This window comes from Elaeis guineensis, chromosome 6 (genome assembly GCF_000442705.2).
Source record: "Elaeis guineensis isolate ETL-2024a chromosome 6, EG11, whole genome shotgun sequence".
NCBI classification, from domain to species: Eukaryota; Viridiplantae; Streptophyta; class Magnoliopsida; order Arecales; family Arecaceae; genus Elaeis; species Elaeis guineensis.
In genome coordinates this window covers 22,997,398-23,022,165 of record NC_025998.2, presented here as the reverse complement: position 1 = coordinate 23,022,165, position 24,768 = coordinate 22,997,398, and the positions used below count along the sequence as shown (strand labels likewise).

The following is a 24,768-nucleotide window of genomic DNA, read 5'->3' as shown; positions in this document are numbered from 1 at the left end:
GCCATCCTAATTTGATTATAGCCGGAGAATGCATCCATAAAGGTGAGAAGCTCATGGCCCGAGGTTGCATCCACCAGTTGATCAATTCTGGCAGAGGGTAGCTGTCCTTTGGGCAGGCTTTATTCAGCTTTTTGAAGTCTATACACATCCTCCACTTGCCGTTTGCCTTTTTGACTAGGACGACGTTGGAAATCCAGTCGGGGTAATTGACTTCCCTAATGAATCTGGCTTTCAGAGTTTGTCCACTTCCTCGGCTATCGCTTCCTGCCTCTCTGGTGCATGACCTCAGATTTTTTCTTTCGTCGGTCGATGCTTTGGATCGACGGTCAGGCGGTGCTCCATGACTTCCGTGTCAATCCCTGGCATGTCTGCTGGAACCCAAGCGAAAACGTCCGCATTCTTTCGTAGAAAATCGATGAGGTGCGCTCGCACCTCTTCCCCCAGGTTGGAGCCGATCTTCACCACATGCTCCGCATTCCCGTCGTTCAAAGGGATTGAAACCAGATCTTCGATTGGGCCGCCCCTCTCCTCAGCGAGGTCGTCACGGACGTCCAGCCCATCAACTGGACAGAGGTCGGATTGGTCACTTCTTTGCAAGGCTATGTTGTAGCAGTGTCTGGCCAGAGCTTGGTCTCCCCTGACTTCTCCGACCCCCTGGTTGGTAGGGAATTTCAACTTCAAGTGGTAGGTTGACACAACGGCTCGAAGAGCATTGAGGTCGGGTCGGCCGAGGATTGCGTTGTAGGCTGACGGCGCCTTCACCACCAAAAAATTCACCAGTGCTCTGGATTGTCTTGGATATCGACCCGCAGCTACAGTCAAAGTTATCACTCCCTCCACCGAGACAGCGTCGCCGGTAAACCCTACTAGAGGGGAGCTAATCGGTCCCAAATGGCCGTCAAGGATGGACATTCTTGAGAAGGCGTCGTAGAACAAAATGTCGGCCGAACTTCCATTATCGACAAGAATGAGGCGGACGTCGTAACTAGCTATATTCAAGAAAACTACAACCGCGTCGTTATGAGGAAATTGAACTCCCTGAGCATCTTCTTCGGTGAAAGTTATGGATTCCTCGATCTTTTGCCGCTTGGGAGGCCCGGCCAATACGCCGGTCGCTCCCCGTCGGGATTCTTCCGAGATGGTGTTGGCGAAATCCGTCGGAGGCCGATTGTCCGACCGCTCCATGCCGGCGGCCGCTGCCGGAGGATGTGGGGCTTGGAAAACTGGAGGTGAGGCCGGAGCCTGAGATCTGGCCGCGGAGGCCGTGGGTCGCCGTGTGGATGCTTCGCAGAAGGCATCGGACGAAGATTTAATGGGGGAAGGAGGAGAGGACGTCGGAAAAGATGACCGGAGGCGGTCCCGTTGAGCGCTCCTTTAAGAACAAGGGTGCTGCGAAGGCACGGCCCCTTCCTCTAGCGCCAATCCTGTTGGTGCAAAAATCTGCCTGCACCGGAGAAGCTGGAGTCGAGGGAGTCGCGATCGCCGTCGGGACCTACAAAAGAAGTCTAAGCTGGAGTTGGGTTGCTCCGGCAAGACCCTCCGACGCTCAAGTCAATTCTCTGCCTCAATAAGAATGGAGTGCTCGAACGAAAATTTTAGCAGAATTTTGAGATAGAATTTTGAGCTTAGAGAAATACGTATCTGGGGCCTCCCCCTTTATATAGGCGGGGGGAGCAACGGATTGATAGCGATTGTTTATGATCGCCTCGTCGTGGGCCGCACGGGGCCAGGAGAATTTATCATGAAGAGTAATGGGGTGGAGTCGTGACTGTCATTATGGCTCGCCACGTGGAATCAGTTGCGGGGAGTGGAGCGGAGTCGTGGCCGTTACTGCAGCCTGTCAGGGAGTGATGGAGCCGCGTAGGATCCGCCGCAGGGAGTCCAGGCCCGTCGGCCAAAATTCGGTTGGAGTCCGATCTCCGTAGAAGCCCGGACGGGGATCATTTGTTGAGGAGTCTCAGCCAAGGCCTCTCGTGGTAGAACTTGAAGTAGTTCGTTTGCAGCGGTAACTCGGAGTGGGTCGCTTGCAACAGGAGCTCGAAGTCTGACTCCCGTAGGAGTCTGGACGAAGTCTACCTGCAATTGAAGTCGGGGATGAAGTCCGGCTTCTGTAGGAGTCCGGACGAAGTTTACTTGCAGTCGAAGTTGGAGACGGAGTCCGGCTCCCATAGGAGTCCGGACGAAGTTTACCCGCAGTCAAAGTTGGAGACGGAGTTGGCTCCCGTAGGAGTCCGGACGAAGTTTACCCACAGTCAAGTTGAAGACGGAGTCCGGCTCCCGTAGGAGTCCGGATGAAGTTTACCTGCAGTTGAAGTTGGAGGCAGAGTCCAGCTCCCGTAGGAGTCCGGACGAAGTTTACCTGCAGTTGAAGTTCGAGGCGGAGTCCGGCTCCCGTAGGAGTCCGGACGAAGTTTACCTGCAGTTGAAGTTGGAGGCGGAGTCCGGCTCCCGTAGGAGTCCGGATGAAGTTTACCTGCAGTTGAAGTTGGAGACGGAGTCCGGCTCCCGTAGGAATCCGGACGAAGTCTTCCTGCTGCTGAAGTCGGAGACGAAGTCCGGCTCCCGTAGGAGTCCGGACGAAGTCTTCCTGCTGCTGAAGTCGGGGATGAAGTCCGGCTCCCGTAGGAGTCCGGACGAAGTCTTCTTGCTGCTGAAGTCGGGGATGAAGTCCGACTCCCGTAGGAGTCCGGACGAAGTCTTCTTGCTACTGAAGTCGGGGAGAAGTCCGGCTCCCGTAGGAGTCCGGACGAAGTCTTCTTGCCGCCGTAGGTCGGACGCTAGTAGAATCCCCGAGGGGTCACTCCTGACACGAACTTCGGCTGGGGGGGGTTTATACCCAACAGAATCTAAAAAGGGAAAGAATGCTCTGAGCTTGAGGAGAAGGTGTTCCTTCAAGCACTTCATTAAGCTCATAGTCACCTTCGTTGAGCCCATGTCTGAAGAGCAAAAGCAAAGGTTGACTGGACCCGATTCAAGCATTTGCTAGGACTTCTGTATATCAATCAGCGCAGGCCACCCTTTGATACTTTGCTCTACTTCTGGATGAGGAGGGTTTCTAGTTTGATTAGGTGCTAGTGCCTTTTTTGGGGATTGATTTTGTCCACATCCTTGGTTTGAAAGTTACTGGTGATGACATCGAACTACAAAGAGACAAAAAGGCTCAATCCTAACTCATCATCCGATGTTTTGATGGTGACCATAAAATTGCTCCTAGGGATGCAATAAAAAATCAACTAAAAAGCCTGATTGGACAGTCTAGGTTGCAAAATGTAGAGGATCTCACAAAATTATGGATACTATATTTTTACAACTATCCTCTTCCCAACCATGTACTACCATATTCTTAAGGCATTATGTACATATGTTGATGATTTGGACTACTTAACATCGTATGATTAGGGTCAAAGTGTGTTGCCTCGGTACCAAACCCCATACCAGTATTATCCTATTACAGTGTTAGTTTGCGCTAAGATATGATAAAATTCGGTGTATTGAGTGTCAATATGTATGGTACATCATACAGGTTCGATACCAATACAGTATGGTATGCTGGTATGGCACTATACGGCATGTCGGTATGATACAATATCGATTGATACGGCAAAACTTGGTTGGGGTCTTGTGGTTTTCGCTTTCCTTAGCTAGCAAATACCCAATCTAGCAGAGAGTGTAAGGAGAAGAAACCTGATCGGCAAGGACTGGTGAATATATAATAGCTACATGATAGCTCTAGTGGTAAGCATCTTCATGTTTATTTGTAATTTAATTGTTGAAGATGGATTGGCTTCAAATATCATGTTACATTAGTTTTTTTGTAGGGGCTATGGAGTATGTCAACAGCCTTCTGGGAAGCCATCGGCTGCCATTCATGTATCCACAACTCCTGCATTAGAGCAATGTCCCATTCTCTCTTAAGATGAAGACGATCACTAAAGTTATAAAGAAAACAAAAAGATTTGAGGTATACTTAAATTTTTTCTGCATCTATCATCACAATTATTTCAAATTGATGCGTATTTTAATTTTTTTGTCCATGTCAAATGATCGAAAAGCTAGAGACTAGGGAGGAGTTGCACCTTCTCTCATAAGGAAGGGCACAAGGGAGGAGACGAGAGATGAGAAGGTACAAGAGAAAGGAGAGGTCTCTACACACATTGAGTAACATTATGCACACAATTATCTCCAAGTGGCACACACCAATATCCATTCTACGCACAATTACTTGTACCCGGCACACCTGTTATGTTTGTGCACACCTTGATTTGCACCTGATACATATGTCCAATTTCCATGCATGCATCTTCTATCTCTTCACACTCTTATTTCCTCGTAGTACACAATTATGTCCATATGGCACACATTTATTTCCATATGGCACACACCTGTTATATATCGACACACATTTATGTCCACCAAGCACACACCTATCATGTTCTGAACAATTATTTCAATGGTGCACACACTTATTATTTGTTTGCATATATTTATCTCGAAGTGGCACACACTAATATCCTCTCTACACACATATTCTATGTATGAACACATTTACGTCCTCACCACACACTATTAAATCCATGGACTTAATATGATGATTTGTTTTGTTTCAAATACCATCATAGAGCCTGAGCGAGTGACATTCGATGAAATGTTTAGAGAGACATATGAGATTGGTTGAGAGGTCCTTGATGGCACATAGCTTCAGATTTGAGGACCCTCAAACAATTGGTGATGTCAAAAAGGACACATGGATGGTTCTCTTCAATAGGAGAGTGTTGTGCATTGAGAAGATCCTCCAAGACAAGGCTCTCATGACAACTGATGATATTGGTGATAGGATTGCATGTCATATTGAGATAAGCAAAGTTTTGAAAATCTAGTACCAACCTCATCTTGTGATGTGCCTTTATGTATGACCTACATAACCTTAATTATTAGATAAGGTTGGAGCATTGTATAATAGGTGAAGAGCCTCATCCAACTGAATTGGAGCCTCAGGATGTACATGATAGTGCAGATGTCATAGAGATATTTTTGTTTTCTTGGGCAAATATATGCTGTTGTGGTGTACAATGAATTCTTATTTCATACTATGTTTGTTCTTATTAGGTCACTTTGGCGGTTGAAGTTGAGCGTGAGGAAGCTACCGCCACCAAATTTGCATCCTTATGTCAGTGAGTGAAATTAAAAGCATGAAAAAGAAGGCCTACAAAGAAGGCAAAGACCATATCCCAAGTTCCCAAAACATATAAATGTGTGATAAAGAATGAGGTTTTGTAGTAGTATGTGATAGTGGTCACTGTGTTACCTATGACAGGTTTTGGGCATGCATGGTAATAGCAGTATCAAGCATGAGATATTAGAGCATATTGTGTAATATAGTATTGCAACTTTATCTCTCAGTTGTGTAATATAACATTGCAACAGATTATGTTGTGTAATATAACATTGTATCTTTATACCTCATTTGTCTAATATAACATTGTTACATTGATATATTTTGAGTATTAGCTCCAAATGGTATGTTGACAAATGATTAACTTATGTTGCAAATGCTTAGTTGATAAATGTATATTGATTGTACAAGGATAATTTGCCTTGATAAATGCATGTGTCGGTATCTTAACTATGTACAGCCAGAATGTGAATGTGTAGAAAGAGAGATTAATGTGTGCAGGTTACTTTAACTATGTCAACAACAGATACATTAGCTGTTTACTAGGATATATTAACTATGTGCATGTACATATTGATGTGTGCCAGGGAATATTAACTGTATATTTGTGGTATATTAACTGTATGCACGTAGCTATTAACTGTGTACTAAGAGATATTAATTGTGTACTGTGGTATATTAAGTATGTACATATATCTACTATGTGCTGGAGAATATTAACTATGTGCATGCGAGTGTTAACCGTATGCTGGAGGATATTAACTGTGTAATGTAGTATATTAACTGTGTACATGTAGCTACTAACTGTGTGTTGGGGGATATTAACCATGTACTGAGGTATATTAACTGTGTCCAGGTAGGGATTAATTGTATGCTAAGGGATATTAATTATATGCCAAGTGATATTAATTATGTTGGGAGATATTAACCATATGTTGGGTGATATTAACTATGTATAGGTAGGAACCGGTTCAACGTAACTCCCATAGGGGGCGAGAATGCATCGCAAATGAACTACAAAGCTGGAGAAATATTTTTGTATCAGACTGTACAAAGAGATATTAGAGAGTGCCAATAGACCGATGCCCAAGGGAGTCGAGCAATGCATCACTGGTCCAAACTAAGCCAAAACTCCACCATGAGGGGTGAGTACACATCGCACATGAAATATGAAGCCGAAAAAATATCTCTATGTCAGACCATACGGAGAGATATTCGAGCGTGCTCGTAGACCATTGTCCTCGTTGGATGAACCACCTTGACTGCTAAATGTATCTATTGTGCTCTGTGGTATATTATGTGCATGTAGCTACTAACTGTGTGTTGGAGAATATTAACCGTGTTGGAGTATATTAACTATATGCATGTAGCTACTAAATGTGTGTTGAGGGATGTTAACTATGTGCATGTAGCTCTAACTGTGTGCCCTACGATAACGGCTGACATAAGTGATGCATTGCCTCCAAATCCGATGGTCTTGAAGAGCACGGGAGCATAGAACATGATGACATTAATGCCAGTTAGCTGCTGGAAGAAGGGAATGAGGATGGTCATAATAAGCTGAGGGCGGTACTTCCGCTTAAGAGTGTTTCTCCATGGGTGCTTCACTAGCTTCGCCACCTCGCTGGCAGCAACGAGATCGTTGTACTCCTCATGGACGTCATGGGTTCCACGAATGCGGCGGAGCATGCGCGTGGCCTCATCAGCGTGGCCACGCTCGATTAGGGAGTTCGGGGTATCAGGAAGGAATAACGAGCCGACGGTGATGATGCTAGCGGGGACGGCAGCAAGGCCAAGGCTTATGCGCCAGCCCCATCCGCCTTTGATCTCGGATGTTCCATAGTTTATGAGATTGGCGGCGAGGATGCCGATGGTGATCATGAATTGAAAGCCGATGTTGAGCATTCCGCGCATTCGAGCTGGGGCCATCTCAGAAAGGTATATCGGAACGGACTGTAATCATCACCATCGAGAAGACACAATAGTATAAGATACAAAAGAAAAACAAGATTAGGGCTTTGTAAATAGGAAGACGTTTAATAGTCTCCATATATGCGCATGAGAAATTAAAGAAGCATCCTCTAAAGCAGGAATCATGTAGATAGATAGATGATTTTGCAATATAATCACGAAGAGTTGTTCCTTTTTTAAATATTAGTCTAAAAAAGTGATCCAAAAGAAGTTATAAATTGAAAGTGTAATAAAATTAATAAAATAAGCATGTCGTATAAACAAATGCATTGGAGGGCATTTTAGTCATTAAAGATATTATATCAAAAACAAAATATATTATATAAATAAAAAAAGCTATATTGCAGCTCGCTCTCTCTCTCTCCTAGGATAATAACAGCGCCCTCCTCCAATTTTATATTATAATAAATAATTTCAGTAAAAAATTAAGGATATAAAGACAAAGCGAAAGATTGTAATTTGTCTTAAAAAAAAAGTGGCCATAAATATAATGCCCCCAAAAATAAAAGGACAAAGGTTCTTAAAAATTCTCCTAAAAAGAGTTTGGGCGGGACTCCAAGTCCGGTTGATTGATTCTGATTTCTGACTTCTTTTCTATCGTTTGGGATTTGGTGTCTATTTCTGAAGAGCAATCACTCAATGAAAAAAAAAATTAATCAATAAAAAAATCGAACAATAAAGAAATTCAGACAGTCCAACGTGCTAAAAGAGTATTTGCTGTTCGAAGGCAGACAGCAGAGCACCGGTTCAAGGAGACAAAAAGGTGATGCCTCGAGGATGATATTTCCACTACGGGTATGATAACGTGATGACAGCATCGGTCTCCAATAATGACAGAGTAGTAATATTAAAATGATTTATTATTATTAAATATACTCTATATATTCCATATTTTAATATTCTTTCACCAGAAAGTAAGCAGTCGATGGACAAAGAACTGGCGTGGGGCCACAATGTGACAACCATTCGGATCTTCTCTCTCACTGGAGTGTCTTCTATTTTAAAATTATTATTATCAATCTAATATCCCAAAACAATATTCAAAAATAAAGACGGTAAATATGACACCGAGAAAAAAAAAAAAAACTTTTTCTCCCAGGATCCAAAAACAAGCTGGAACTTTTTTTTCCTTTATTGAAAATAAGAAAAAAATATACAGAACTCAAAAAAAAAAAAAAAAAAAGCACTTTCTTTTCCGATCTTAGAAATTCTAAACTTTTTTTTTTAATACCTGACCGGCGAAGCCCACGCCGATGCCGAGGAGGATGCGGCCGAGGATGAGCATGAGGACGTCCTGGGCGAAGCCATTGAGGGTGGCGCCGACAAGGAAGGTGATCCCGCCGCCGAACATCGACCACTTCCGATCGAACATCCTCGTCACCGACGACGCAAAGAAGGATGCGATCAGCGCTGCCAGGTACAGCGACGATGTGAACATCTGCAGCACCTGGCTGTCGAACTTGTAGTACTGGTTCGTGCTCTGGTTCTCCTTCTCCTTCCGAAACACCGACGGGAAGAACTTGGAAAGAAACGAATCCATCGAAGTCACCCCACCTAGGAAACAGAATCCAACCAAAAACAAATTAACCCATGGTGTTGTGGCCAATCCCCTCGTCGCCTGGTCGCCGGGAACGAGCGCCTGCAAAAGAAGTCCACACTGATCGGAGGTGGCTCCGGCGAGGACCCTCCGATAATCAAATCAGAGAGGAGACTAGGCAACAGTAGAAAAGAATCAAGGAGCTCAACGAGTGAGGGTGAGAGCGAGAGCCCGAGGGCTAGAGAGGAAGGGTTCAAGGGTTCGAAAAGGACCTCCTTAGCACTGTTGCCTTCTTCGATTTATAGTAGAGCGTGGCATGGCGCCGTCATTAATGACGTAGACAATGAAAGAATTGTCAAGTCGTCGAGGACTGTCAGAGTCACCGTGAGGTCGTCAAATCACCGTGGAGCTGTCAAATCGCTAGGGTTGACCCATGCCTTAGGTGGGATAATGCCCCAAGGAGGCTGTGCAGCATGCCGTTGTCAGGATCGACAGTCTCCAGCAGTCGTAGGCGTTTGGAGGAGCCGACCGACTATAGGTCGGCGGCTGGTTGAGGGACATCGGGTGGAAACCCGGGGACCCTCCGACAGTCAGTCGGGCACGTTGTGGGAGTCAGGCATCGGGCTCCATAGTTTGGCCGATCGAGAGCGAAGATGGTCTGCTCGACCGACGTATACTCGATCGATCGGTGACGACAGCCGTCGGTCGGCAGAGTCGGGTGCCGGTCGTGTAGGCCCGACGGTGAGTCGGCGTGAGGGGGGATCGATCGGTATATCCCAACAGTTGCCCCCCTCTACTCCTGAGTCGGATGGTGCGCTGGCTAATGTCTTTGTGTGGGCGGCAGCGTCGGGCGAAAAGAGTGGATTCCTATCGCATTAAGTCCTGATTCTGACGACCGTACCGCTGGCCGATCTGATGTCAGGCGCCTTATGAGTGCCAGGCGATTCGCCGGCTCAGACGTCCCGTCGGTGTCAGACGTCCCATCTCGTTGGGAATGGAAACCGTCGTTCGCGCCGCCTCTTCGGGAATGCGAAACATCGCTGCCTTTCCGCCACGCGGCAGGTGGCCATTGGATCGGGTCCGTTCGAGCGGATGGGGGTGACGTGGCTCGATCAGAGGACGGGTGCGTCGAATCGTCGGGCCAAAAGATGGCCCGGATGCCGCCACATGTGCGATCTGGGAGATCCTCTTGGTCGTGCCTCCATCTCGGCCGTCGGGGGGTGCTATATATACAAGGTCGCCTGTATCCGGATTTTACTTTCCCCATTTTGCTGTCGAAGCTCTGCCCGTGCGGTCCCCTGCTCCAGGTAACTGTCTCCATTTCTCCCCTCTTTGGAAGTCCCTTTTTCCTTTCAGGGGCCTGCCTCCATTGTCCGTCTTCTTCTTTCTTTCTTCCCTCTGTCCTAGTTCATGGCTAGAAATCTCCAAGAGGAGGTCGGTCGGAGAACCCGACTGACGACCCTCGGTCGACTCCGGAGGTGGAGGTCTCTTCACTTTCGGGCCGAACGTCGATCGGCTCCGGGAGCAGTATTGCATCCCAGAGCAATTTGGCTGTTCGCCCTTAGGCCAACGGTCGGGTCAACAGCCCGCCTGAGGGCCAGGTGGCCTTCTACGTCGAGGACCTCTGGGCCGATCTTCGCTTTCCGGTCCCGGAGTTCGTCCGAAACGTTCTGGACTATTAGGACTATGTCCGCACAACTTGCGCCGAACTTGGTTCGGCTAATAGTCAGTTTCGCCCTGCTATGTCGGTTTTTCCGACTATCCCTCGGATTTCGCTCTTCCGAGCTTTTTTTGTCCTCCGACCCCACCCTAAAGCCCGAGGGTGGTGGTACTTCAATCCTCGGAAGGGGCTTTCTTTCATCACCGGTCTTCCATCGTCAATTCATGGATGGAAGAATCAATTCTTTTTTGTCTCTTCTTCTATTCCTTGGGGGTTCCCTGCCCGTTGGGGGACCCCCGAACCCAGCCGAACGAGAACAGTCGGGTGGAAGCCGAGGATCGGGAAGACTTCCACCGTCTGAAAGATATCTCGATGCCAAAGCAGAGGGAGCTCGTCACCGAGCAGGCCCTGTACGACGTCGGTTTCAGCCCGGTCCCTCGCTTAGGTTCATTTTCCCGTCTTCCTCCTTTCTTCTTTCACTTCTTTTTTGGTGCTGATCATTTGTCGTCGTTTGCAGATATGCCACCGAGGACGAGATTGACAGCGGTCGATGTCCGACAGTACGCTGTGTGGAAGAGGCCGACGCAAGGGGCCGGACCATCGCGGCCCCCCAAGAGGCCTCAAGTAGCTTCACCGAGCGAGCCGGCTGGGGCAGAGGTGGAGCCTGTCATCGCACTGTCGGCGCCGACAGTGCCTATCGAAGTCCTGTCCGAAGGACCATCGGCTGAGGGAGCAGCCTCGCCTGAGGGACGGGCGGTCGAGGGATCGGTCGAGGACGTGCCTGCTGCTCAGCTGGCAGAGGAGGATCGGGAGGAGGCGCGCGAGCCCGAGCAACCCGCGTCTGCTGCTGCCGCACCTTCGGGGGATACTCGGTCGGGCTCAAGCATGCCATCCTTCTCCAACATCAGGGCCTGGGTGTCCGCCCGAGGGAAGGCCCCGATGGCGTTTGGCGACGATAGGAGGTCGGTCGGTGGGGGAGCATCGACCGACTCCCCACTTTCCGAAGGGGCATCGGGCCTAGCCAACAATGACTTGGCCAGGAGGCTGTGCCAGGCGCTACTTCTCTCGGCCGACATTGAGGTCATGAAGAATCAGCGGATCTCCGACATGTTGTCTTCGTTCTACCCGACCATGATCTGGGTAAGTCTTCCTCTTCTTTGTTTCCATTATCATTTCTCATAAGTTCGGCTTTCTGACGGTCGATTTTGCCTCTTGCAGCTGATTTACAATATATTCGAGCTGGAGGCCGGATACCGAAGATTCGGCGATCTGCGTGCGGCCTGGAAGGACAAGGCTGCGGCCGCCGAAGCCGATAAGGTTATACTGGTCGACCAGCAGCAGCAATCGATCGACCGAAAGGCCCGGCTTGAGGGGGAGATCTCTTATCTTACTGAGGAGGTCTCCTGACTCACAGGCGCCTTGGCGACTTCGGGGACCGAGCTGCAGTCGGCCCGGGACGACGCCAAGAAGAAGTCCCGAACCGTCCGTCGGCTGCGTCACGAGAGGGACAGCTTTGCTAAGGAGCTCAAGGCCGAATGCGAGTAGCTCCGAGTAAGCCTCGAAACCTCGCTAAGGCCGAAGAAAGTCTGTCCATCGCTCAGGCTGACGCGGACATCGCGAGGGCGGAAGCGGAGTCGGCGAAGGAAGCCATGGGTCGGGCTATAGAAGACTTCCGCGACTCTGAAGAGTACCAGGAGGAACTTCTGGAGAGCGGCTTCCTCTCGTACCGAGTGGGCTACGAGGACGCTCGGGAAGTCGTCCGAAGCTTGTACCCAGAGCTCGACCTCGGCAGCATCGTTCCGTCAGAGTCGGAGGCCCCAGCTGCGGAGGAGATGGCCGACCCATCGCCGGGAGGTCGCACCACCACAGCGGAAGCCGAAGCAGACATGGACCAGGCTACCGAAGGTCAAGCGGCCCCGACTCCCGAAGCCCGAGTAGATTCACCGGCCGTCCCCAATCTTCATCCGGTGGAAGAGGCCGATTCTGAGGACTAGTCGGTCTTTCATTTTCCTTTACTTCTGTTTATCATACCTGTATTCGGGTTTCGGCCCAGTTTTGTAAACTTAGCCCAAACTTTAATGAAATCGAAGTCGAAGTCTTTTCAACTTGAACCCTTTTCCTTTGCCTGTCGTGGGGTGTATTTTGTGTGATTCGCCGAAGCACTTTTTGAACGCGTAGGTCGTAGACCCAGTGCACTAGTTAGGACGTTCGGTAGAATCCCAGATAATGATCTGAGCTAGTCGGTAACGCGAGCCGCTGCAAAGGCAGAGCGAATTCCGGCTTCGGATCAGCCTCCCGATTGTCGTATAATCTGACGATCGAGGGCTTAAGTCGAACATCTGTCGCCCAATCGTGAGTCAGGCATGTCCATCGAGTCGAAAGTCGTTCGACCTCCGGGCATGACTCGATGGCCAGATCATTTCATATGGTCTGATAGTCAAATGTCGCTCGAGGCACTTAGTCGAATGGCGTCCGACGTGTTTAGTCGGGGAAATGATGACAAGTCGAATTCCCCTTGCCCAGACCTAGGTCGGGTACTTACGTCGCATCGTGTGATAGTTGGTGGTAAGCTGAATATCCTTTGACCGATCGTGACCTGGTCAGTAAGTTGCGAACGCGACATTGGTCGCATCGGCGTTTTGCTTTTCTTGGCCGAGGCAGAGTCGGCGAGTCAGCCGATCATTTTGCTCGGGAGTTTGGCTGTAGAGGGAGTGTGACTCCCATCATCGTGGATATATCGGCCCTTTTAAGCGTCTGATGCATTATCGGCGATCGGGCCGTTGGTCCCCAATGGAACGTTAGGTTCAAGTTGGGATGTCGGGGCCCGCACTTCTTGGCGAGCGCCGACCCACAGTCGAAGAGTCGAGATTTCTGACTCCGAAGTTTTGAAACTGAATCTGTATTTCGAGTGAGTGGATACAAAGTTTATTGGTAATACAACTTTAGGTTTCGGCATTCCAGGTCCAGGGAATGGGGTTCCCTTCCAGAGTCTTCAGTCGGTAAGCCCTCGGCCCGTAGGTGTCCGCTACTTTGTAGGATCCTTTCCAGTTCAGAGCTAACTTTCCCTGGTCTAGAGGCTTTGAGACTTCTACCTTTCTTAGGACCAGATCCCCGGGCCTGAAAAGCTTTGGTTTGACCTTGGTGTTGTAGTATCGGGCTACTTTCTGTCGGTAAGAGGCCATGCGGAGTTGAGCCTCGCTCCGAAGCTCGGAGAGAGGTCTAGGTCGGCCCTCCGACACTCAGAGTTGTCCGGCTCTCGATACTGCTCGACTCTAGTCGACGGTAGCCCAATCTCGAGCGGTATCATCGCTTTCGTCCCATAGGCCAAACCGAAAGGTGACTCTCCGGTCGGGACACGGGGTGTCGTCCGATACGCCCACAGGATAGAGTTCAACTTCTCGACCCAGAGACCTTTGGCTTCATTCAATCGGATTTTTAGTTCATGCAGAATAGTCTGGTTGGTCACCTCGACCTCACCGTTGGATTATGGATGCCCGACCGAGGTCAGTCAGTGCGTGATGTGAAACCTCGCACAGAAGTCTCTGAAGTCTCGATTGTCGAATTATCGCCCATTGTCGGTGATAATGGTATGCGACAATCCGAACCTGAAAATGATGGACTTCTGAACGAAGTCCTCCATCTTCTGCTCAGTGATTTGCGCCAGAGGCTCGGCTTCCACCCACTTGGTGAAGTAGTCGATGGCGACGACTATGAACTTTCTCTGGTCAGATGCCAGGGGAAAGGGATCGAGTATGTCGACCCCCCACTGGGCGAAGGGCCACGGGGCGACGATAGGGGTGATTTGGCTAACTGGTCAGTGTTGTACGTTAGCGTGCTTCTGGCATGGCTCACACTTCCGAACCAACTCGGCTGCATCCTTCCTCATGGTGGGCCAGTAGTAACCCTGCCGTAGGACTTTGTAGGCCAAGGATTTGCCCCCCAAGTAATTTTCGTAGATCCCTTCGTGTACTTCTCTGAGCACGTAGTCCGCATCGGTCGGTCCCAAGCATTTGAGCAAGGAAAGGGAGAACGACCTTTTGTAGAGTCGGCCATCCATTATCACGTATTGGGAGGCCGACCATCGGAGCCATCTGGCCTCCGCGGGATCTTCAGGACTAATCCCGTCGGTCAGGTACCAAACAATCGGATCCATCCAGCTTGGTTCGACCGCCAGTTGTAGCACCTCCTCGACCTTGTCGATGCTCGACTGTTCGAGATTTTTCACGAACGTCCGGCCCAAAGCGTCGTAAGTTGAAGTCGCTAGCCTAGAGAGTGCATCGGCCCGAGCGTTCTCCGACCTAGGGATATGGGAGATCTCAAAATATCTGAGGCATGCCACAAGATCTTTTACCTTCTGGAGATATTTTGCCATAGCCGGGTCTCTCGCCTCGAATCGCCCTTGACCTGGCCCACGATCAGTTGAGAATCGGAGAAGACCCGGAGGCTGTCGATCCCAAGCTCCTTTGCCATCCTCAAGCCGGTGAGGAGCGCTTCATACTCGGCTTGATTGTTGGAGGCTTTAAAGTCGAATTGGAGGGTGTACTCAGTGACAACCCTCTCCGAGTTGGTGAGCAGGAATCCGGCCCCGCTCCCCTGAGGTTTGAAGCTCAGGGTCGGGTAATTGAGACCCGACCCACACCTTTCGGTCGGGATCCTCCGCTATCGGGATGGGAACGAGCTGTTCGGTCGGTTCATCCCGTTCTTCTTCTTTCCGGTGGTCCAACTTGTCGACCGTCAGGGAGCTCTTTGATTCGCCGCTTTGAGCAGAGATCTGAAAGCATCGCCGGGCGAGCTGCTGATCCCCGCACATCTTTCTGACTCCATTTTTGGTCGGAAACCGAATCAGGAGATGATACGTCGAAACTATCACCTTGAGGGCGTTTAGTCCGGGCCTTCCAAGTATGGCATTGTAGGCCGAAGGCACTTGGACGACTGCAAAGGTCAAGTGGACCGTGCTCTGTCGTGGTTCGGTTCGAGTCGTCATGGGCAAAGTAACTTCGCCTTCCACCGCAACAGCATCTCCAGCAAAGCCTATCAGGGGTGTAGAGACTTTCTTAAGTCGATCGGTCAACAGTCGCATCCGGGAGAAGGTCGAGTAAAATAAAATATTCATTGAACTTTCATTATCTACAAAGATTCTTTTTACATCGTAATTTGCTATTATCGTCGAGACAACAACAGCGTCGTCATGGGGAGTTTGGATGCCCCAAACATCTTCATCTGTAAAAGAAATTACATCGTTTGGGTGTAGCTTCTTCATTGGCTCCCCTCCAGCAGACGTCTCCGGGCCCAGTCGTTTGAAAATCATATTGATGACCCCGACCATAGGCTGGTTAGTCGCTGCTTCTTCAGTCGGTTGGGGCCGTCGGTCGGTGATGGACCGGGTCGGTGGGTTCTTTCGAAATTTGTCGAGATATCTCCGGCGTATGAGGGCTTCGATCTCGTCCTTGAGTTGGATCCACTGCTCGATATTGTGGCTGTGGCCCCGATGGAATCGACAGTACTTTCGCCGATCGAGGCCCTTTGCCTTCAGAGGCGGAGGCCGTCGCAGATATTCTTCTCCTTCGATTTCCATCAGAATCTGCGCACGAGGAGCAGAAAGAGGAGTATAGGAGTCATACCTGGGATGCGTCGGCCTCAGACTCCACCGTCGAGGCGACCTCTGGTTCCATCATGGGGGTGAGACCCGACTGTCGGTCGGGGGCCTGCTAGGCTCGGCAGGGTCCCGACCCTTCCTTCGCTTCTCCTTCGGGCCCTTGGACTCGATCAAGCACCGGTCGGAAGCTCCTTCGTCTGCGCGCATGTACTTGTACGCGTGCTCCAGCAATTCGACGTACGTTCGGGGGAGGGTCTTGTCCAAGGAATAAGTAAATCGGGATGCCCTCAACCCCCGCTTCATGGCCGAAATGGCCATGTCTTCGTTGAGGTCCCGGACCTCAAGCGTGGCCGCGTTGAACCGCATCACGAAGTGTCGGAGCGTCTCACTTTCTCTCTGTTTGAGGGAAAAGAGGCTGTCCGAGGTTCGTGGTGGCTTCCGACTGGTGCTGAAGTGGGCCATAAAAGAGTGCTCGAGCTGCCCAAAGGAGTGGATACTTTCTGATCGAAGATCGGAGTACCAGACCCTGGCAGCTTTGCGGAGCGTGGAGGGGAAGCCGATGCAAAGAAGAGCATCGGTCGCCCCTTGGATCGTCATGAGAGCCTTATAGCTCTCCAGGTGGTCAACCGGATCGGTGGAGCCGTCGTAAGGCTCCACGTGTGGCATCTTGAACCGACTGGGGATTGGTTCGTCGAGGATGAGTTGGGAAAGAGGTTGGGCGGTCTGGAAGTCTACGTCGTTTGAGGACTTCTGTCCGTCCACCTGCAGCTGGGCAAGTCGATGGTCGATTTCTTCGAACCTGCATTCGTAGTCGTCGATCCGTCGGTGCTGAGAGACCCCAGGGATGGAGTCTCCCGATGAGTCCGAGAGGGAGGCGGACGGTGTTCGCTGTCGGTTCTCCTTCCTCGCTCGTTCCAGCTGGGAGGGGGATGACCGTCGGGACCGATGGGCATCACGCCACGGCCGCCCCTCCTCCTCTCGGTGGGAGCGCTGTGGTAGGTGCTCCGGGGGAGGCGATGGAGACCGATGCGGTTGTCGACGGCTGCTCCTGGAGGGCATCGGACGTGCCGCCGGTTGCTCCGCCGGCGAGGGCGGCAACCGGATTGGTTGTTATTGAAGGCTCTTGACCGCGTCCGTCAACACGGTCATCTGCCGCACGATCGCCGCGATCTGTGCCTCCGTGGTCACCGCGGGATGCGGAGAGTTAGGTTCCGCCATGGAGGGTGGAGGAGAGGCCTCTTCCCGGCGGGAAGAGCACCTCGTCGATCCGGTGACCCTCGACCGCTGAGCTCTTGTTCTTGTCATCTTGGGAGATGTTTCGAGTTCCGTGGTGGTTACAATCCCTGGTGCTGTCGACCCCTACCTGGCGCGCCAAAACTTGTTGCGGCCAATCCCCTCGTCGCCTCGTCGCCGGGAACGAGCGCCTGCAAAAGAAGTCCGCACTGACCGGAGGTGGCTCCGGTGGGGACCCTCCGACGGTCAAGTCAGAGAGGAGACTAGGCAACAGTAGAAAAGAATCAAGGAGCTCAACGAGTGAGGGTGAGAGCGAGAGCCAGAGGGCTAGAGAGGAAAGGTTCAAGGGTTTCGAAAAGGACCTCCTCAGCACTGTTGCCTTCTCCGATTTATAGTAGAGCGCGGCATGACGCCGTCATTAATGGCACGGACAATGGAAGAATTGTCAAGTCGCCGAGGACTGTCAGAGTCACCGTGAGGTCGTCAAATCACCGTGGGACTGTCAAATCGCTAGGGTTGACCCATGCCTTAGGTGGGATAATGCCCCAAGGCGGCTGTGCAGCATGCCGTTGTCAGGATCGACAGTCTCCAGCAGTCGTACGGCATTTGGAGGAGCCGACCGACTATAGGTCGGCGGCTGGTTGAGGGGCGTCGGGTGGAAACCTGGGGACTCTCCGACAGTCAGTCGGCCGCGTTGTGGGAGTCGGGCATCGGGCTCCATAGTTTGGCCGATCGAGAGCGAAGATGGTCTGCTCGACCGACGTATACTCGGTCGGTCGGTGACGGCAGCTGTCGGTCGGCAGAGTCGGATGCCGGTCGTGTAGGCCCGACGGTGAGTCAGCGTGAGGGGGGATCGGTCGGTATATCCCAACACATGAAAAGCCTGAAACATCCCCAAACAAGGAGAGCTTATTTTTTTATCGGAGATTCCGATATCATAGCCGATGATGAGCCCGTCGATCGCCGCGACGATGCTGGCGAACAACACGAAGAAGGTCAGCTTCGCGGGATAATCCTTCGGTGCCCCGGTGCTCACGATCGCTCCTCCCGCCATCGCCGAAGACCTCCAACCTCCTTGGACTACATGAAGCGCTGACTCTAGCCACAAGGAAGATCGAGAGAAAGAGAGAGAGAGGAGAGAGTGGGGGAGGAGAGCTTGAGAAGAGGGGATGGGGATGGGGATTTTCACAGAAGAAAGGAGTCAAAAAAGTGATGCGAAAATATTGGGTGAACTGGCAGCCATATCCGGTTGGCGGACGGCGCGATTCGGATCTCCAACTCGCCGATTTGGGATTGTGTGAGATGGGCTTGCAGCGTGATCGGATGTTGACCGTCGATTTGGTCCAATCAGTGATTCCCTTCGTTAATTGGATACTCGCTAATCTCGTTTTGCCGACATCCTAATTGATCGGTGGCTTAAAAGAATTCGGAATTTCCCAAACTGGCCTCTTGGTACTTACGACAGCTTCGGTAAGTATGTCCAAAAACAGTTACGTTTATTCTTTCCATAACGTGACCACAACCGACGAGCGTTAATCTATCCGAGGGTCATAAGGTCAACCACATCCACATTCATTGAGTTTGCTAGTACTTGCTTCTCTCTCAAGCCCTAAATTATATATTATACATGTGCCGCATGTCCTGACCATCCATTTGATTTTTTTTTCCTTTTTTTTTTTTTAAATGAGAGGCAGCCAGGAGTCCATCCCATCTTTATTGAAGATTAAAAAAATTATAAAATAAAAGATCGTAATATAGTTGGTATACAGAACAGCACCATCCATTTGATTTTTCCTCCTCCAATATATACATTTTGTGTATCACACATGCGGAATGCACCTGATGGAATGCATTGTGTCTGTTTTCTTATTCAAAACCCAGAAGTTTTAGCTCATATGTGGATTGTTGATCCCATTTGGTTGTTACTTTTAGTGGATTTTGTATGTTGGACAGCTATTAAAAGCCAATCATGTTAACAATGACGAGATGGAACCAAATTCGAATGATCGATTAATAATGGATTACTAAAATAATAAAATTTTTGACTACATGTTTAATTTGAAGATAGAGAAAGGCACTCCAACTACGCTTGATGTCCTTGTTACATTAGCAGGAGATTATAGAGCGTGAGAGAGAATCAGGAGCAGCTTAATATATATAGAGACTTAAAGTTAAATATTAAAATAAATTTTTTTATTAAAATTTATGTAAATTTTTTATTAAAATTTTATTTTTAAATTTTTTGAGATATAAAATTTCTAATTAAATTTTTATAATCAAATTTTTTAGTATTTTTTTTAATTAATAATATAGCCAATCTATTTAATTTATTTTTGAGACATTGTTGATCTTAAGTAAGGATTTAAATTTTAAAAAAATCTACAAATGAGATGCGAAAGTTAGAATAATAAAAAAAATCTAATTGTTGAATGCAAAGATTAGAACAATAAATTTTAAATAAAATAAAATAAAATCTATGAAGAATAGAATGATACTATCTGATTGTTGAATGCTGATTGTAAATGAGATGAATAATCAACTGAAATTGATTACCTTGTGCAGGAGTACAAAAATCAGAAAATATGAGTTGAAATCTTAGAATTTTTCTACTAAGAAGAAAAGCAAAAAAAAATAAAAATTAAAAAATAAATATTATTAATTAAAATAAATAATTAATTTTATAAAAAAATATAATCGTTAAAGCATATTTTTATTGATTAATTGAAAATTGATACTTAACTAGAGAAGTGAGAGAATTAAGAGAGGCAGGCGGCAGCATCTCGATCTCTCAGAAAGCCCCCAAAAAAAACCACGGGCCTCTTTATTTCTTCCAACACACTACATAAAAAAAAGAGGGGCCCACATGAAGACTTAGCCCTTCGCCCCTTCCTTACCGCTGGGCTAGAAGCTTGGAACCCCATCGGACCGTCGGAGACACCCCATCGCCCCTCAAGCCTTCCACTGTCGCCGTTGCCCCTCAAGGCTTCTGCTACCGTTGTCGCACGTCACCCCGTCACCCCTCAAAGCCTCTGCTACCGTCGGATGGGTCCACATCCTCTCCATCGACAACGCCGCCACCTGCACCTCCAATACCCTCCTCGTCAGTGTCGCCCTCTCCAGCTTCGAGGCCTCCCTCTACAAGCTCTTCAGCGACCCCACCGTCCGTCCGGATTGCTGACCTTACTATCGAATCCGATGCCAGCAGCATCCTCACTGCCATATTTTTTACTTGCGGTCCTGTCGGGCACCCACTCTTCTCCACCGTCGATGCTCTCCGCCTCCTCACCAGTCATCAAGAACCACTCCCATCTCGCCGCTCACCATCTCCGATGACGCTCTTCTCGCTATGTCATCTTCTTCGCAAGATCTTCCGACGATCGAGCGACGGCAGTGGATCTTCGATGGCCTTCAGTGGACATTCCATTCATGTCTGATTTTGATGTATAATATTTAGTTAATCATTCTTTGATGTATTGTATTTTATAGTAATTATTATTATTAGTTTTTAATGTTTTGATGAAATTGGTATAATAATTAACTAAATAAATGTAAGAACCTGATATGTTTTATGTCAATTGCAGGTAATTGAGCCAGGTCACACCTAATTGGGCTTAACCATGTTTTAAAAGTCAAATTAAGTGAAATTGATTGAGTCCAATTTAGCAGGGTTTGTCATCTGGAGTCATCAGGTCTTGCATCAAAATCAGAGTCCATCTCAAAGCAGAATAACCAAATCAAGATATCAATGGACCCCACACCTTATCCTTTTTGGCATCATCAGTCAAAAAAAAAACTAGAGGTGCAGAAAATAAATCAAGCAGTTAATCTCTCTCATCTAGTCAACCAATCTAAATTCTGGATATTTTGGTGTGAGGACCCCTAAAAGGAAAGCTATAGGACTCCAAATTGAGCAAGATTAGATCCTACAGAATTTTGAAAAAGCAAGAAAGGAACATAATTTACAGAATTGAATTTGGATTCCAGATGAGGTGGCTACAGTAGGTTGAAGTTGGTAACAATGTTGGACACAACAAGAAACACCCGATACATCCAGATTCTTCTTAGTGTTTCTTGGCACAAAGATCTGATACGGCAACCAATTTTGGGTGGCAAAGAGCTATCTTGGAAAGAATTAAATAAAAGAAAATCAGAGTCCAAACTAATTCTACATGAGGATCAAACTTAGAAAGAATTAGAACCAATTCTTGGAAAACTTGATTTGGGCAGCCGAAACCTTACTTTGTTTTGCAGATTTTGTGGACCCAGGAAGGAAAAAATTCATTTTGTGGATTTTGTATGTTGGACAGCTATTAAAAGTCAATCATGTTAACAATGACGAGATTGAACCAAATTACAATGATCGATTAATAATGGATTACTAAAATAATAAAATTTTTGACTATATGTTTAATTTGAAGATAGAGAAGGGCACTCCAACTATGCTTGATGTCCTTGTTACATTAGCGGGAGATTATAGAGCATGAGAGAGAATCAGGAGCAGCTTAATATATATGAAGGCTTAAAGTTAAATATTAAAATAATTTTTTTATTAAAATTTATATAAATTTTTTATTAAAATTTTATTTTTTTAATTTATTGAGATACAAAATTTCTAATTAAATTTTTTATAATCAAATTTTTTTAGTATTTTTTTTCAATTGATAATATAGCCAATCTATTTAATTTTTTTTAAGACGTTGTTGATCTTAAGTAAGATTTCAAATTTAAAAAAAAATCTACAAATGAGATACAAAAGTTAGAATAATAAAAAAAATCTAATTATTCAATGCAAAGATTAAAACAATAAATTTTAAATAAAATAAAATAAAATCTATGAAGATTAGAACGATACTATCTGATTGTTGAATGCTGATTGCAAATGAGATGAATAATCAACTGAAACTGATTACCTTATGCAGGAGTACAGGAATCAAAAAATATGAGTTGAAATCTTAAAATTTTTCTACTAAGAAGAAAAATAAAAAAAATTAAAATTAAAAAATAAATATTATAAATTAAAATAAATAGTTAATTTTATAAAAAAAATATAATCGTTAAAGCATATTTTTATTGATTAATTGAAAATTGATACTCAACTAGAGAAGTGAGAGAATTAAGGGAGGCAGGCGGCAGCATCTCGATCTCTCGGAAAGCCCCCAAAAAAAAACACGGGCCTCTTTATTTCTTCCAACACACTACTAAAAAAAAAGAGGGGCCTGCATGAAGACTTAGCCCTTCGCCCCATCCTTACCGCTGGGCTAGAAGCTTGGAACCCCGTCGGACCGTCGGAGATGCCCCATCGCCCCTCAAGGCTTCCACTGTCGCCGTTGCCCCTTAAGGTTGTGCTACCGTTGTCGCGCGTCACCCCGTCACCCCTCAAAGCCTCCACTACCGTCGGATGGGTCCACATCCTCTCCAGCTTCGAGGCCTCCCTCTACAAGCTCTTCAGCGACCCCACCATCCGCCCGGATTGCCGACCTTACTATCGAATCCGATGCCAGCAGCGTCCTCGCTGCCATATTTTTTACTTGCGGTCCTATTGGGCACCCACTCTTCTCCACCGTCGATACTCTCCGTCTCCTCACCAGTCATCAAGAACCACTCCCATCTCGCCGCTCACCATCTCTGATGACGCTCTTCTCGCTATGTCATCTTCTTCGCAAGATCTTCTGACGATCGAGCGACGGCAGCGGATCTTCGATGGCCTTCGGTGGACATTCCTCTGATGGGGGCTTAAAGCAAGGACTTTGGTGGCCTTATCCTCCAGTCGGTCTCGGAGAGAATCCGAAGTCTAGTGGATCCTATAATTCTCTAAATCTCCCAGGGGCTCTGCTTATAAAGTAGCATTTCACTCATTATAATATTTATATTTTTTTTTCCACGAGACAAGCGTTAACTCTCATAGGAAAGAAACAATAGAGCATTAGCTTAAGGAAGATAACATACTTGGGGAGAAAGGAATCCTTCCGGATGCTTGACTGCCCTATAAACCCATGCCACACTGGTTAGAAAATCCACTATTATGTTATACTCTCGAAATAAACTAATACATAACCTATATGATGCATCGGGTATGGTTCTCTTAGTTCTTTTTCTTCAATTAATTTTAAAATATAATATAGTAGCATAATAAATTATGATAGATGCAAGGCTTCAAATAGATTTTTATTATATATTAAGTAATAAACTTTAATAATAATCAATTAGGAACTTTCATTGTTAATACTAGCTTTATCAATACCAATATCCATATAGTAAATGAAAAACTCTACACAACCAAAGCCTTTATGTGAGGACCTGTGCAAGAAGATCTTAGGTACTGAAATAAAGCTAAAGAGACCAAATAATATCTTCCAACTAGTTTTAATTTTTAAATGAGATTTTAGATTATTACAAAAATGGTTTCAGAGCAAACTTAGCCCAACACACATATATACTACTAAACATTGCAGTAGGATTGATTTAAGTTGATCAGGAGTTGATTGTAGTATTTGTGATTAAATTTATCTGAATTATGATTAAATTTGAATGAATTTGAGTCTTTAGCCCAGCGAGAATGCTAGGATCTAAATGAAGGAAATATGTGAGGACCCATGCGACTATGTAGTCTCATATTAGCTATGCATTGGATAGATCTTGGATAGCTATCAGAGCTAAGAAGTCTAAATAATACCTTTTGGTTGGCTTCTCTAAATGAGATCTTAAATTGTTACATTTTATCTAAAAACTCCTATCATTAATACTAGCCCTGCATAATATACAAGATACCTTTTTTTCTACTTTATTCAACTATCTTTGAAATATAATACAATAATAAAATGATACAATAAAATATAATGAATAAAATATTTCAATAGCATCATTGATTGATACCAGTCCACATGAAGCATATTATGCATTCGTTTCTCCTTTTTTGTTTCAACTATCCTTGAATTGCAATATAACAACAGAACAAATTACAATAAATAGAGGCTTCAATCATAAATTCTTATTGTATATTAAATAATAAACTTTAATAATGACCAAGTACATGAATAACAATGTCATTAATACTAGTTTCCATATGGTAAATAGAGAATTTTGAACAAGCTGAGCCTAAATTATATAGTAGAGTAGATGTGAGGTATAGAAGTGGGTGAGAGTGGCGTTGAGTTGATAATTATCTCCAAGATAATGATGATCATAGTCTCCAAAACCATTTAACCAAGTGATGATCGTCTAAGAATCACCCTTAATCCAAATATTTGAAGCATTAAATCTATACATAACAGCTATTAAGATAGCTTAGCAAGCAATTCTAAGTTCCTCGAGAGGTACTGTATCATTAAAAGATGGAATAGCTGCAGCAACTAAAATTCATTGACCATTTACACAAATAGCACTGTCAATGTTTTGGCTGTGTGGGGACTGGGGAATCCAAATGACAAGAGATTTTGAAGGAGATGGCATAGAAGTGCCAAAGTGACCGCTCGAGATGTCATTCCATTTGATGATGAGAGATTTTTCTTGGAGCTTAATTGCAAATTGACTCTCTTCCTTTCTCTTATTGGACTTCTATAAAAGTAGGTAAGCTCGCAAAATTAGTCTGGATGCTGCTG

At 46.7% G+C, this 24,768-nt stretch overlaps 2 protein-coding genes across 2 annotated transcripts in view; both read right to left on the bottom strand.

Annotated features, from left to right (window-relative positions):
- The window catches only part of LOC140858535 (sugar transport protein MST6-like), a 153,528-nt gene that overhangs the window by 82,937 nt on the left and 45,823 nt on the right, over window positions 1–24,768 (bottom strand). The window lies entirely within an intron of this gene.
- On the bottom strand, window positions 6,572–8,693 carry LOC140858605 (sugar transport protein MST6-like). The gene is made up of 2 exons (XM_073259814.1): window positions 8,376–8,693; window positions 6,572–7,126 (listed from the first exon to the last, which is right to left on the bottom strand). Exons 1-2 carry the CDS (start codon window positions 8,682–8,684, stop codon window positions 6,572–6,574), a joined length of 864 nt encoding a protein of 287 aa, XP_073115915.1. The 5' UTR covers window positions 8,685–8,693.